This window comes from Zeus faber (assembly GCF_960531495.2).
Source record: "Zeus faber genome assembly, chromosome: 3".
Taxonomy (NCBI): domain Eukaryota; kingdom Metazoa; phylum Chordata; class Actinopteri; order Zeiformes; family Zeidae; genus Zeus; species Zeus faber.
Window position 1 is genome coordinate 22,402,426 of NC_137190.1, and position 15,872 is coordinate 22,418,297.

The window sequence follows — 15,872 nt, forward strand, 5'->3', positions numbered from 1 at the left end:
AGGTCTCGCTCCTCAACCAAGCGAAGAAGAGCGGTGTTGCGCGGCGTGCGGAGCGGCGAGCGTCTGGGACCGGGACTCACTCGCAGCCAGCCCGAGTCGGAACGTGTTGGACGCGGCTTGGAACATACACCTTCACCCAGCGCTTCGGACCCGGAGAGCGGAGCATGGCTTTAAACCTGACCATCAACCCCAGCAACCCTCCCCTGGGTGAGCGCGGAGACACTCGGTTCCACCCAAAGCATTTGAAGCAGGGAGGGCAGCGTCGAGCTAGCCGTGCCTGTCGTCGTGGCACACCGACCGCACCGCACCACCGCAGCGGCTTGTACGCCTCTTTACTTCGCCGCAGGGCGGCGGGCCAACTTCTCTTTTTTTTTGTGGCATTGTCAGACCCTTCCCGAAAGAGCATCTGTTTCACCTTGAATACCACTTTCGCCGTGGAGGTATCCGTGTGGCACAACAACAATAATAATAAGCTAGCTGTCAGGCTAGCCGTAGCACAGCTAGGTGACATGGCGGAATGTACGTGGAGCCCTGTCGCGTGTGGTGGCTCTATTAGACCGTCTCCGCTTGGACGCTGTTGCGTTTCCCTGCCTGAGACTGACGCCAAATGACGCTGTTACTTCGTCGAGTTTAATTGCAGGAGCGAAATCACCCACTTACTGGGTTACTGTGGGCAAACAGCGCCATCATGTGTCTGTAGTACGTTGGATTGGCTGACGCAAGCGTCTGGCAACCAGCGTTTCACTTCTACTTTCGGAACAAATTTGGCTTTATTTAGACATACGTGTATCATATGAGCTATTCATTTTAATCTAGAATGCATGTATTTTGAATAACAATAAAGCTAGTACGAATCAAATGCACAGGAGCCAAACAAGTAGCGGACAGGAGTATTTATCTGAAGTAAAAACAAACAAGTATATCTTAATATATATATATACATATTTTTACAAAAAGTAAACGTATAAGTATTAAAATACACTGGCTAAAATATCCATAAGCAATATTTGTATCTATAAAGTATTCACTGTGTGTTATAGAGTGTACAATGACTATGTACGGGCGTATTGGGCCAAGTGCAACGATGCAGATGGCTATAAATATACACTCCATATATTGAAGCCTATATTTGGAATGTGTATGTACAGATCATCATAATAATAATAATAGCACTTTTCATACACAACATGCAATTGAAAATGCAGGTGAATTAGCGTCCATATTCTATAGCCACTATATGTACAGATTTGTTATTGGACCTTACAGGACCTTTGCCTCACTCTCCTGGTTGTTGTTGGCACTGTTCAAGACATGCAGCAAACTGCAAACAATTGAGAATTGAGCGGAAAATCTCAACATCCTATTTAGAGCAGAATGTTTACATGAAACTCACTTTCTTCCCATCTGTGTTTGAGCTACCAGACTAGTTTGGTAGGCGAGATGATGGTGTGCACCCATAGTTTTAATACTTTCTACGCTTTTCATATTTAATTGCATATCTGGACAGCATTCCTGAATATTTACAATTATCTGTTCTCAAACGTGCGTGTGTGTTTGTGTTTGTGTGTGTCTGTGTGTCTGTGTGTGCGAAATCACACTCGGTCACACACATTGACTTGGCTCAAGCGCAACTACAATTTGAACACTTTGAACCACCTATAAATAGTTTTGTTAAAGAGGGTTCTACGTGTCCCAACAGGTTGTGTTGTTTGCTAATATTGTACCTTCTTTCATGTCCTGTAGGGGCACTGTTGGCCGCCGAGCATGTGAAGGGGAGCGTGAATTTGTCTGTAGAGGAGGGCAAGGACACAAAGCTTCATGTTTCAGAGTGAGTAGACACTGTTCATTACCTCAAAACGAACTATTCCACAGCCAACGTGGCCTGTAAATGTCATTACTTACAAACTTCCCCTCATTAAATGTACAACTGGATTATTTCATCAAAGGGAGGCGGAAGCTGAGCTGCCACAAATAATTCAATGTATGAGAAACACTGAAACCTCAATATGATATTTTGCATCATGTAGAGGAAATATAGTTAAAGAAAGATAAGTTCCTTATCTTCTGTATTATTATTATTATTATTAACTAAACACAAGCAATAAATCATTCTATCATATGACCAACACAAAAATGGAGACCGTCAACATCTAAACTGCTCTTTCCTGTAGGCCAGGCCTACATATTATAATTAAACAAGATGAATTGATGCATGAATTGATATGAATAACATATCTTTATTCAACTATTGAATTGTATTGTAATTGTAATTGTTCGTATCTGAAAATGAACATTTAAACAATGTGCAGTGTTTCAACCAGATTTTTATTACTTTTTAATAAAAATGTTGCGTGCATAAGTCCACATACATGGAGCGCAGCCCAGGGACAACCATATGCTCATTAAAAAAAAAAATAAAAAATATGGCGCATGCATCGTGGGTACTCTTAGAGAGGGAGACAGGTGTGCAAAATCTGTCCCAATCGTTCCCTCTCTGCACCCCCCACAATGGCCAATAGGCCGCTGTCTATCTCGCCTATAAGAAGAGCCAGCCCTGGACAGCCCTATTGGTTAGGTTGTGTAACATGAAAAAAAACAAAACTTTTTTTTAATTGCAGGCTTTGGGATTTGAAAATTGCGTTCGGCTCAATTTCGATGCTGTTTTAAATTCAATTCATCGTTCAGCCCTAGAGTGGACCCTTCATATCGGTTGATTATAAAGTAGACTTAATGCAACACAGTGGTTAAAGCAAGTTGCACAATTTTGCAAAACAGATGGTTTAATGGCCAATGTCAATTTAGCAAAGAAGATATAACCTTACATTTCTTACAATATCAGCTCCGAAATATTTGATATTAATAAAAAATAATAATTTAGTCCATCATGCCCTATTATGTCAATTCCATGTAATTACCATCTAATACTCTTTTAGTAGAAAAATGCATCTACTTTTACATGATCTGCTCCTCAGTGCAATCCAGTTCAACGATGTGAATTCCATCGCCCGTTATCTTGCCCGAGTGGCTCCGGCTCTTGGCCTCTATGGAGACAGCATGATGGAGCAGACTGAGGTGAGATGCAGAAGCACGGATGACTGTGTGTGAGTTACAGACTAAGTGACACAGCCATATTGCCTCTAATTGTCTTTCAGAATTATTATATTGTGAAGAAATTATGTTGGCATCCGCACCTTGGTAATCTTAAGTTATTGCTGATGACAAGGTATTATCTAAAATGTCTGGAAATGAATATAAAGTAGTGTGGTCTGATTTCATGCTTTAAGTGAACATTTAGTTCAATTTATTATGCATCTATGCACAATACATTGTTGTGTGCATTTTACCCTCCTCACCTCACAGCCTCTGTTTCTCATCTCTCTAGGTGGACCACTGGCTGGAGTTCAGCGCTCGGCGGTTGTGTGGTCAGACGGGTCTGGCCTCTGCTTTAGCCGATCTGGACAAGGCTCTGTCACTCAGAACCTTCCTGGTGGGTCACGCTGTGACCCTGGCTGACCTCTGCATCTGGGCAGCACTCAAAGGTCAGTCGCACGCTGTACAAATTGGGATGTTGCTCACAAATCGTGAAATTCACAGGACAAGCTTATAGTGAAGGCCAGTGTATACGTTTTTTTTTTTCTTTTGTATGGGAGATAAATCCAAAAATAAATCCGATAGTTTCAAGAGATTATTTATTCCCTAGCCATTTCTCCAAAGCTCTTCTTACTTTTATCTATTTTTTTTTTATTCTTTTGTGCATTTCGTTTTGCAGGTCATGCAGAATGGCCAAGCCAGGGAGGTTCCTTCTCCCATGTCAATCGCTGGTTCTCCTTCCTTGGCTCCCAGGTTCCATTTGTCGATGTGGGCAAGAAATGGGCCAATAGCAAAGCTACTCCAAGCAAGTCTAATGTAAGCTTATTTCAGTCACATCAAGTATCCCTGAGTACTCCCCAAAAGAACACTAGTTTTAATTAGTTAAACAGGAAACTGTAAATACTATAATAGCAAATACTTGAATTATTTTTGGTTCTATATCTTGACAAAAAATGTCCACATTCAAGTACACAGAATACAATTTTGTTATTATTATTATTATTATTATTATTATTATTATTATTATTATTATTATTATTATTATTATATGAGCACTTTGTTGAGATCCCCTTATTGTGAGGGGTCTTCTTAAATGTTTCTGTGCAGCTGTTTTGACAAGTTGTGCCCAGAATCTGGTGTCCTGTCAGTGAGATTACGTCCTTAACTATACTGTGATGGGTTGTCTGTTGTCAGTCGGTCGAAAAAGAGAAGAAACAAGATCTTGGGAAGTTTGTGGACTTGCCGGGTGCAGAAATGGGCAAGGTGGTGGTCCGGTTCCCCCCCGAGGCCAGCGGGTAAGATCATACCTTTCCATACATTGAGCAATACGGTAGCTCAAGGCTGGGCCCTGTGAAAATATTTTCACGATAACAGTGTTTACCACACATGGACTTTCATTAACGGCCACCAAAGTGTCAATGTAACGGTATGAAATTTCACAAGATTCAAGATTTTTTATTAGTACAGTATCTAGCAAAATACCGCATTCTACGGTAATTCATGGTATTCATTTCCCCCCCTTTGTTTTCTGTGTATTCAAGAAAATGTATAGTAAATATAATAAATAGTTTATATTAAAAAAAAGAAAAAGCCCATGGTAAAGCCTCTGACACTGCGCAGCAGAGAAAGACAATCCTCTGAGCGCTGAAATTCACAGGGAAGGTAAAATAAGCCACATAAATCGAAACCCAACTTATTTGCAAAATTAAGGATGTAAACTTTACCTGTAAATTCACCTCACCTTATGTTGCTGCTGCAGACGGCCAAATGTTGCAATAATCAATCCAATGAGTAATTTCCCGAAGCCCCTTTCCGCCATTTTTGTTTACACTCACTGTTGTAAAATATTGGCGAAACACGTCTGCTGAGGAGAGGGCGAATTAAAAATTACATCTTCAATTTTGCAACATAAATCTATGCCATGGGCACGGTATTACAGGGAAAGGCTCATGGTTCAGAACCGTGGTTGCTTGATACTGCGGTATACCTTACCGTTACATCCATACGCCAAAGTATATTTGGTGACCCAATTTAGCGTTTTTTGGGTTGTTTTTTTTTGTACTTCCAAGAAAAACGGTGCCATCCACAATCGATTAACCTGTGGACAATCTCCCCTCGCTCTAAGCCCTCCCGTACCTGTTCGTTCTGCTATCACTAGAAGGGTTTATTGACAATCACACATGGCCTGCAGAGAAACAGAGAGAGAGACGTTTACAACAACCGCGGTGCTCCACGCTACTCCAGACACCGGCGTCCTTATAGAGGTCTTGTAGATCTAATATGAGTGAAGATGCAGCAACTAGATTGCTTAATTCTTGCCTCTAATTTGTCCAGGAACGGGATTGAGTGGACTGATAAGGTGAAATCATTTAAATCATAAACAAGATATTTAAAAATTTTCATTTAGATTAAGAACAATCAGAACCCGTAAAGCTGAATGGCTAGAATGCATAATCTTGAGTGGGTTTTTCAGAAGAAAAAAATTCAAAAACATGTTTTGTCAACCTCTGAGACGTATATTAATTCGTTAAAAAGAGCATGATAGGTCTCCTTTAAACATTGTTTATGTAAGTGACGTCGGATCTTCTTCTTAGTGTCCTCTGAGATGTTGCAGCTCAACATTTCTCTTACCACACGAAGAAGACCTGATGTAGTCTGGGTTAATTTATAATCTTATTTTATCAAAACGGTTTCACATTCTGACTTGACATCACACGGAATATTGGATGATGATCTTGATCTGCATGTTTGCATCGAAGGGAACCATAAGATCGCCATTTGTTCAACAATTTCAGTTCAACAAAAGTGGTGAGTAACTCCACTAATGCTGATGGACCACTCCTCAACCTTTAAATATTTATCTACTTTTTAGAAATCTAACTTAAATTTGAAAACAAGTTTAGAAATAGAAAACAACTTGAGGAACATAAATCTGCTATAATCAAATTTTTGACCGAGAAAGGATTTTCCGATGTTCTTCACTGCACTAGGTTAGGATGTGTTGGGTCACATATTTCAGACCTGTGGTCATGGGAAACACTGGATAATCATTGGAGATCTTACATTGTAAATATGCCACTATGTGCCATAAATCCCATATTACACAATCATTACATGTTAATTTAAAATATATCAGACAAACACTCTTGTTTTAATAAACAAACTTCCAATAAATACTTCTGACACCTCACTTAACGTCTCACACCACTTAAAGACAATTCCCAATATATCAAATTATTGCCAGTCCCACAGTTCTGATGTTATTGTACAGACATTTGAAATACAACTCTGGTTTTCAAATATTGGTTTATAATGACAGGAGCATTGGATTATAATTACATTCTTAAAAATAAAAAAAGACAAATGAATGTTTACAATGCAAATGGTACGCATAATAATCCTCCTAATTTCAGTCAAACTGCAGTAGTCATGTAGTTACACTGAACAGGATTAGGTGCTTGTTACATCGCAAAGCAGCATTTCAGAACCAGACACCAGTTTGTTTTGTCTTTTCGCTTTCATCTCCTGTGTATTGTCTTTCTCCTCAAGTTCATAATTCTCTCTCTCTCTCTCTCTCTCTCTCTCTCTCTCTCTCTCTCTCTCTCTCTCTCTCTCTCTCTCTCTCTCACTCCCTCACTCACTCACTCACTTCAACACACACACACCAGGTACCTGCACATTGGTCATGCCAAGGCCGCCCTGCTCAACCAGCACTACCAGCTGACATTCAAAGGCAAACTCATCATGCGCTTTGATGACACCAACCCTGAGAAGGAGAAGGAGGACTTTGAGAAGGTAGGTTATCAATATCAAAAGGTTTTTATGAACAATTTCCTCCCTCACACAAATATCAAATAAGTACAAATAAATACATAATAATACATCAAAACTACTCAATGTCAATGTATTCCACTGGGAAAGTGATTTTGCAATCTGCTGTCCTCACATAGTGTTTAACTATCAATATTGTAGGCCCATTTGTTTATTCCTCTCCGTCTTATCTGTCCAACTCGTGTGTGTGTGTGTGTGTGTGTGTGTGTGTGTGTGTGTGTGTGTGTGTGTGTGTGTGTGTGTGTGTGTGTGTGTGTGTGTGTGTGTGTGTGTGTGTGTGTGTGTGTGTGTGTGTGTGTGTGTGTGCGCGCGCGCGCGCGTTCCCCTAGGTGATTTTGGAAGACGTGGCCATGCTGCAGATCACTCCGGACCAGTTCACCTACACCAGTGACCACTTCCCTACCATCCTCAAGATGGGAGAGCAGCTGCTGGCCGAGGGAAAGGCCTACATCGACAATACGCCCCCAGAGCAGATGAAGCAGGAGAGGGAGCAGCGCTTTGAGTCCAAGTGCCGCAGCAACTGTGAGGGCTGATGGGAACGCTAGTGTCTAGATCAGCAGCCAGGCTTTGCTGGGTTTTTGTGTTAGTGTTTCTGTGTGGAAGCCAAAACAGGTTGAAATTTCTTCAATTCTTGAGAATTTGTAATGTAAAATGGCAGTCAAAGGACTCAAGTTGTCAAATAGTTTTTTGTTCTATCCAATAAAGTTTTTCTTAATTTTATTATTTTATTTATTTATTTTTTTCCCCCTCTCTGCCTCCCCCCAGCGGTGGAGCAGAACATGAAGATGTGGGCGGAGATGAAGGCGGGCTCAGAGTTCGGTCAGACCTGCTGCATGAGAGCCAAGATTGACATGAGCTCAAACAACGGCTGCTTGAGAGACCCCACCCTATTCCGCTGCAAGAACACGCCCCACCCTCGCACTGGCAGCACCTACAGGTATCATTACCTTTAGTGGGATTTTCTGTTCTCTTGGGGTGCAAAGGGGCAGGCTGAGGTGTCCAGATGAAGAACAAAAAATGGAGTGCCCTATCTCTCAGTAGATTACATATAAGTTGAATATCAAACCACGTGATAGTGTATTAAAGGCAGATCAATTCAGCCAGAGTCCTTAGCTTAGTCTGGGGCCTCGCCATGAACAACAGTTTGGGAATTCCTACAGTATGTTCTGAACAGTGTATGACAACACCCTGGCATCAGAAGTCAACCTCCTCCCACTCCATTCAGAGTCTACCCGACCTACGACTTTGCCTGCCCCATCGTAGACAGCATGGAGGGCGTGACCCACGCCCTCAGGACGACCGAGTACCACGACCGCGATGACCAGTTCTACTGGGTGATCGAAGCGCTGCGCCTCAGAAAGCCCTACATCTGGGAGTACGCCCGGCTCAACCTGAACAACACCGTCCTGTCCAAGAGGAAGCTCACCTGGTTTGTGGACCAGGGATTCGTGGACGGATGGTGAGTTCATCTGTCTCCACCGAGATCCAAGCATTGCTTGAACAAGAAGAGCAGTACTAAATGGAATGGATTTCAAAACCACAAATTAAATGAGTGTATATCGAAAACAGACTCAATGAATAAATAAAAACAATAACATGTGCAATTCCATTGTTTCTATTCTATCCACCGCTGTTTTCCGCTGATTTTTCCTCCCTTCCATGTTCTTCAGGGATGACCCCCGCTTCCCCACTGTGAGAGGAGTCCTCCGCAGAGGCATGACTGTGGAGGGTCTCAAACAGTTCATCGCAGCGCAGGTCGGTCTGTCACACTGTTATGGACATCATTTTTGCATCATAGTGGAGTGCTGCATACAAGGGGTAGATGTGTGTTTGAAGTCAAAGGCCTGACAATCTCAAGTTCATCAAGTTTCTCACATGTTTAAGTTACAATTATTCTGGAATGGCTACATATGTGCAGAGCTTGAAACAGCGACCATTTCTAGGAGCACCAGCATGACTTACAAATATCCCAACTGTTTTTTTTTTATCTTCCTTTATCATGTGAAACAGTAGGGAGCTGCGTGCGTGCGTGCGTGTGTGCTTGCGTGTGTGTTTTAGGGCTGTCAACACTGACCAAAAATCACATGAATTTGAATATCTATATCAATTTAGAATATCTATTACAATTTTTTTTTAATGTACGCTGTGCACGGTGTGTGCCGCTGGCAGAGCCTGGAACACCTGTAGAGTCCGGACGGATCCTCTTCCAGAACACTGCGTCTGTTTGTTTTTTAACCATTTTTTTATTTAATGAGCATAAAGCTGTCCCTGCACCTTCTGAACTGGCAGATTAAAAAATATATATTTAAAAATAGAGCGCACGTGACGCATGATCAAAGCTCATGTCAAAGAGTATGTATGCAACATTTTTATAAAAAATAAGAAATTTCTACTGAAACACTGCGTATTTCTTATTTATTTTTTTATTGTTAATTTTCACATTTGCACGTCATTTTTAATTTGAACAGTACGGTGGCCCTAAGAGCTCAATGCACTGCAACTTAAGAAAACACATGCAAAGAGACAAAACACAAGCAAATTACGAAAAACACAACCACATTAACAGAAACCAGCACCGTAAAACCACATTGGTAGTGAGCCACATGATTATTGAGGTGAGCCACACCGGATGCACTGATGTATCTGAAATAAAATATGTTGAACTAAATTATTATTCCTTCATTGTCACATTATGGTCGCTGAGCCAATCAGATAAGAGGCTGGTAATAAATGTTTTCACTACCGATAACGTCCGGTTCATACAAACTGTCAATTAATTGTTAACATGTGAAAAATATATGAAAAGTAACTAATGACAAATGGGTTTAGTTCACAAAAAATCTCTAAAATATCACCGATCTAACAAATATATTTTTTATTACTCAGTGATTTTGTTTCCTGTTGAAGCACTTCTTCCTTTTGTGTCTTCCTTTCAAATAAAACATTACCAAAGCATTTATCAGTAATACAATTAACATGGAAAAAATATGAATGTCTTGCGTTGCATGTCAATTTCCGGGGTGCTCCTCTATTTTGTGCTGGTGCTCCTAAAATTTTCAGAACGGCACACCAGTGCTTTTAGTGGAAAAAGTTAGTCTGGAGCCCTGATGTGGGCACTCACATCACAGAATGGTTATCTTTTGGTTTGGCCAGTACATTTCTCTTCTATAGACACCTGCTTACTTTCTGACATGAGACAGATTTTAAAATATATAATGGATTAAAAATGAATGGTTTTGCAGACCTTTTCTCTCTCCAGCCTAATTGTTGTTTTTATGTGTTTCAACCATTCTCCTAAAATTAGATTAGCAGTTCATTTTTATCAGAAAGTCTCTGGAATCCTCATTGTGGTGTTATAAACCTTTGGGTTTTTCTGATGTTAATTTCCAGGGTGGATCCAGATCCGTGGTGAACATGGAGTGGGACAAGATCTGGGCCTTCAATAAAAAGGTTTGTTTGTTTTGCTACTGGTGTTTTCACCTCATCTGCTTGCAGCTCGCACCACACTGGCCACTTTCCTCTGCTTTTGGACATCGACTAACATGAGTAGTCCGTCGACACTTACTCATTCACTTGGTTTACACACAGACGATAACTGAAACTCAAAAGATAGGGACTTGGTAGTCAATACAAACTGCAACTGAAAATGTAGTTCAGTGTGGGTCGTAGAAATGCGAGAAACATCATGTATTTTGCTTCCTTCTCACAGTCTCTGCTTCCATAATCCCCACATAACTACTTATGCCCAGTTGTGGGGGTGTGTATCACTGCAATCAAGTGGAAACCTTGTGTCATATAATGTGATATTTATCTATAATAATTATGTTTAAATATTTTATTAGGAATATGGTCAGTCTTAAAACAATCAGTAAGGTTTTAAGGGAACTGATTAGTTGGGGGCCATTGAAGATTAGCGGCCCTGAGGGTAAGTGCATGAAGGTGTTTGTCCTTCAGAATGAGTCCTCTGTGCAACAATGAGTTGTTACTTCCTTTCATAGCTTGTTCTGCTGGCACCTGGACATTAAGCGATGTGTACGTTTTGTAGAACATTTGACGATTTATGTTCCTTAGCTCAAAGTCCTTTAAGTCTGTGTAGTTCCACCTGTAGCTTCTGTGATCGCTGTATTATGAACTCAGATTTTCTTTATTTTAGCGCTCTCTATCAGTTGACTTCTGTTGTTTTATCAAAGCAAGTCTTGATTACTTAACATCTGAGTAGAGTTCAACGCAGGTCCAAACACCCCTTGCGAATTGATCAAAGGATTCTATGGTACAGGAGCTCTTCAACATCTGAACATTTTTAACTGAGGTTCCTGCCTTGCTGTGTATTCCTGCAGCACACTGGCAGTAAGACATTTGTCTAAAAGATTGTATTAGAAATTTGGTAACTGTTTTATTGGTCCAAATCAATGTGAGTTGCTGAGATTTCTGACTACATGACTACCTCATTGGTGAAGTAAGTGGGAAAACAGTCCTGTTCTGTTTCCAACAATTTATATCCTTCATTGAATTACAGTCATTTTGCACAAGACATTGTTTAGTCAGAAGTATGTTTTTGATTCCTTGTTTGCAAATCCCATAGAATTGTGCTACTCACAGCGTTGACTGCAGAAGCTCCTGTTAAGATGGGCAGTCCATGTGCTTATATCAGCGTAAGGGGGAAAAAGTCCCGTCAGATGTTCAACAGAATCAATTTCATATTGCCCTAACTGCAAAGCTAGCATGGCTTTTGTGCTATGATTTGCTTTTTATCTTTCGCTCACATCTTACTCCTCATACCCCATCACCACCACCACCACCACTGTACATTAACAGTCCAATAAACCAAAACAAATTCTCCTCTGATGTCATCTTTATCTCTCTGAGCATCATCATTGCTTCCTTTTCCTGCTTTTCCTGGCTGGTGATCATGTGTTTCATACCAGGGGGTATGTTTCAAGAGGGTGTGTCTATGAAGCTACACATGTCAATTAAAACGATTAACTAGAAGAGATATGGTTGCTGTACAGATGAGATTAAATAAATACGGAAGAATGCAGATGTTGTATTAAGTGCACAGTCTGGTTTAATGTGATTTGTGATTAGCGGAGCCCACTACAGGCTAGTGGGACTATAGCTAGAATGAAATTGATCTTACAAGAATAATCAAACAGAAAAGTAATGATTTGTATTAGAACGAAGGCTACATGTTTTTCCCTACTTTCCAAACTGCCCCGTCAAAGCTCTCCCTACCCACTAATGCATGATTTTCATGTGAACCACAGGCATGGCGAGGGCAGTCCTAGTACTAAATAAGCCCAATTGGCCATTCATCCTTCAATATAACCCCTGAAAATGAGGCAATAAAAGTGCAGACTTGTAAATGAGTGTTAACCCAGGAGGCATTTAGAGTCAAGTTGTAGTAGGAAAACAGTTTTTTCACCTACAAATCTGAGTAAGGTAAATAATTTGTGAATAAATACAACCAAGTGCATAAGTAATAACTGTGATACGTTTCACATGGACAATTATAGAACGTTTCATCTTGCACTGCCAGCTCTAGACTGTGCAAACATTATTTAAGTTCATGTGCATTGTCATAGCAGCTTTTTGTACCTTTTTATAATAAAAGTTAACAAAGAAATGCAAGGTCTTTAAAATTATGCTTTGTACACCTATTGACAGGCATGGTGTTGCTTTGGTAATCATGTCAGACTTGTGGAAACAAACATTGTTCAAGGACTACGGTTGTTGAATTAGCATGGAAGAATAAACTCTGCTGGTGGCAGGCAGTGGGTTTCATAGGTGTTGACCTGGCCGTCCATTCCGTGTACTGTATGATGTCTCCTTTCCACCGTTGTATTCACTCTACGCAGGTTTCTCTGTATTTCTCTCCCTGTCCTCTCTGTCACATTTACTTTTGGCCGTTCACTCTCTCCCTGTCTTTGGCTTTTGTTTCTTTCTCTCTCTCGCTCCTAACTATTGTAGCCTCTTTCCCTCCTCTCCCCGCCTCCTGTCTGACATTAAATTGCATATCACTCTTGTGTTTCCAAGCTGCCAGTTAGCTGTCTGAAGGTACTCCTCCTCCTCCTCCTCGTCATCTGCACACTTTTCTCTCTCACGAACCTCCCCTCCTTCCGCCTCTCCGTTTGCTCATCCTTCATAAACAATAATGAACTGTTTTCCAACAATCCAGAAGCAGACACGTTACAACATCCTCCCCCCACTTCCACTATTCTACCAGCCAAATGGAGTTATTCTGTTTCACTTTTAAGTGGTTTTCAAATGCGAGTCTGGCGGTGTAATTTGGCACAATTTCACGCGAGCAGCAGACCAGGGTTTCAAGCTGCGCTATGTAGCTTTTGGTGTTTGAGATTTGGTGGCCCTACAGTTCGGTCTCGTGTCTGAAATTATTATTTATTTTACCGGACAAATTTGAACCTTATCAGTCACGTTGAAATAAAAAGAGTTGCCATTTTCCATATTTCGAGTCAGTGTACCATCAAAATTATTTTGAAGCTGTTATTTGAAGTAAAAAAAAAAAGAAACATGGTGTTGCTTTAAACTGAATTCCAGGAAGTTGTGAAGCATCTGCCCAACCTTAAGGTCCTCAATACACTCAGGTCTGTAGCCACCCTCGCACTCTTGAAAAGCAAAACGATTAATAGCCTTTGATCACGGTTTTTATGCGATTATTTATAACAAAATTTGCGTTAAGAAAAGTTACGATTTATCAGTAAATGGCTTCTATTTATAGTTCCTCCCCCAATGCTCTGTGTTCCTTATGATGAGTTGTCCCTGTTAATCCAACAAGGGCAGATTTAGACAAAATATATACATATACTCCTCACTTAACGACCTACCTGTTTAACGACCGCTGAGCTCTTTGACCAGTCTCTATTGTGCGCTGTGTACAATACCTCAGCATCAAGCATCTCTTTGTGAATCGCCCTTTATATACTATATACACTTATATACACTATTTATACTATATACACTATATACACTATATATACTATATACACTGTATACATGTCATCTCATCACCGTTCTCAGTCTCGTTCCCGCAGTCCGTCAGTATTCACTTCACTAGCGTTGGCAAATCGCCACACCCCCTTACCCTGAAATAACACAGGTCATCGCTTATTGACCAATTCGCTAAACGACCTGGTTGCAGGAACGGAACTTGTCGTTAAGTGAGGAGTACCTGTACAACCAGCTTTAGTCGCTTCATTGTCTTACAGGCCAGCAGCCAACATTAACAGTTAAACGGTCAGCACCAAAATGATGATCTTGTTTGTTTTGCATTGTCCACTCTTCCGCAAACAGGTTGAAGTTAGGCAGGCGCCGAACAGTGCTCTAGCTATTAGTAAGGTTACTGAATAATGGTCAAGGACCCATCACACATACATTAAGTGTGTTAAATCATCAATGTATGATGTTCTTTTTTCTGTCCTTGCTACAGTCTTAATAAATGAATTAAATATTCTTTTGTTTCTCAAATTCTTGTGATTACAGAAATACTTGCTGATAGGAACCTTTCTGAAGGTGGTCCACACTTATAAATTCTCATTTATACAGATTTACTAGCGTGCCATAATGATACCACAGAGGTAGGTAGTTATGTTATTTAGAAGCTCGACACTTTAATATTGTTTATAACAAACAGGATAACTGCGTTCCCATCATAGTGGACAAAAAATATACATTCAGTCTCCAGTTCAAGTTATGGTGTTAGTGATCACTAGTGATGAAACCAGATCCATTAACTGTGACTTATGAAATGCCACAGATATACCAATTCATGGTTAAGTTACTTTTGAAAGGTGACCAGTCATCACTTGGAGATTTCTATGGTCTTATATCTGAACATCTATTTGGCTGGTAAGGTAAAAGATGTGGCTTGCAATAAATATTGTGACTTAAGTTATCACCATTGTAGCCAGCGGACTAAACACAGCAGCAAATCCTGCACTGCTTTACATGCTTTTCTTGTGGAACCTGCCCAAGTGTCATCAGTCTTTTTTTTTTTTTGTTTGTTTTTTTTTTGTTTTTTTTTTTTGTTTTGTTTTCTCAATTGTCTAATCTTCATTGGGAACGGCTTTCAGTCAACTGTCTGGCGCAAGTGTCTTTTTATTTTATTTCCTTTTAATTCTTTTTTTAAACAGAACGGCTGCCTGCATTATTTCATGGTCACCCATCGTCTTGTCATGACCCAGTATCCTTTGAGTGAGGGAGTAGCATGTTGTCATGGTTACCGCACAAAACTCTTTTCACTGCCTCTTTGCACTAATTACAATACATTTTATCTCTTTTTTTTTTTTTTTTTTTTTGTGTGTGTGTGTTAGGTTATTGACCCCGTCGCTCCGCGGTACACAGCCCTGTCCAGCTCCTATGTGGTTCCAGTGTCTGTTCCAGAGGCGGCAGAAGAGATGAAGGAGACAGCTAAGCATCCCAAGGTGACCAGACTAGACAAAAATCTTCCTATTCATGAGCCAAGCAGGGCCAAAAGAGTTCCACTTTCTGTTTTTCAACAAATTACAGTTCATCTGCATGATTCTCCATGAGTTAAGTTGGGATAAAGTCATTTGATGGCAACACTGTAAATGGGTGCTCTGTATAGAACCCTGTAAGAGAAATGTTCAAGAGAAGAGGTGTTGATCATGTCTCTCTCCTTCTTTTTTTAAATCGTTCATTCTTTCTCCTCGGGTGTAGAACACGGAGGTGGGGATGAAGCAGGTGTGGTTTGGCCCAAGAGTTTTGGTGGAGGGTGCTGATGCGGAAACCTTCTCTGAAGGAGAGGTTGTCACCTTCATTAACTGGGGGAACATCATCATCACCAAGATCAACAAGTAAGAATAGACTGGTGTGCGTTTGTCAAAGCAAAATAACATTGTCTGCTATGACCACCAAGAAGCTGCTTTCACACATGCACTGCAACCCTGAAGTTATCCGGACATTAGCCGGAGGAG

The 15,872-nt window shown here is 40.6% G+C and overlaps 1 protein-coding gene across 4 annotated transcripts in view; it reads left to right on the forward strand.

Annotated features, from left to right (window-relative positions):
* The first annotated feature begins 45 nt into the window (after nucleotides 1-45).
* The window catches only part of eprs1 (glutamyl-prolyl-tRNA synthetase 1), a 33,218-nt gene continuing 17,391 nt past the window's right edge, over nucleotides 46-15,872 (forward strand). For all 4 annotated transcript variants that reach the window (XM_079997662.1, XM_079997663.1, XM_079997664.1 and 1 more), the window contains exons 1-14: nucleotides 46-207; nucleotides 1,744-1,828; nucleotides 2,973-3,072; nucleotides 3,383-3,539; nucleotides 3,770-3,906; nucleotides 4,285-4,385; nucleotides 6,759-6,885; nucleotides 7,251-7,443; nucleotides 7,687-7,858; nucleotides 8,147-8,380; nucleotides 8,592-8,676; nucleotides 10,312-10,371; nucleotides 15,249-15,359; nucleotides 15,616-15,752. In XM_079997662.1, coding sequence (XP_079853788.1) covers nucleotides 165-207; nucleotides 1,744-1,828; nucleotides 2,973-3,072; nucleotides 3,383-3,539; nucleotides 3,770-3,906; nucleotides 4,285-4,385; nucleotides 6,759-6,885; nucleotides 7,251-7,443; nucleotides 7,687-7,858; nucleotides 8,147-8,380; nucleotides 8,592-8,676; nucleotides 10,312-10,371; nucleotides 15,249-15,359; nucleotides 15,616-15,752 — 1,742 coding nt within the window. In that variant the 5' untranslated portion in view covers nucleotides 46-164. The remainder of the gene's footprint in view (nucleotides 208-1,743; nucleotides 1,829-2,972; nucleotides 3,073-3,382; nucleotides 3,540-3,769; nucleotides 3,907-4,284; nucleotides 4,386-6,758; nucleotides 6,886-7,250; nucleotides 7,444-7,686; nucleotides 7,859-8,146; nucleotides 8,381-8,591; nucleotides 8,677-10,311; nucleotides 10,372-15,248; nucleotides 15,360-15,615; nucleotides 15,753-15,872) is intronic.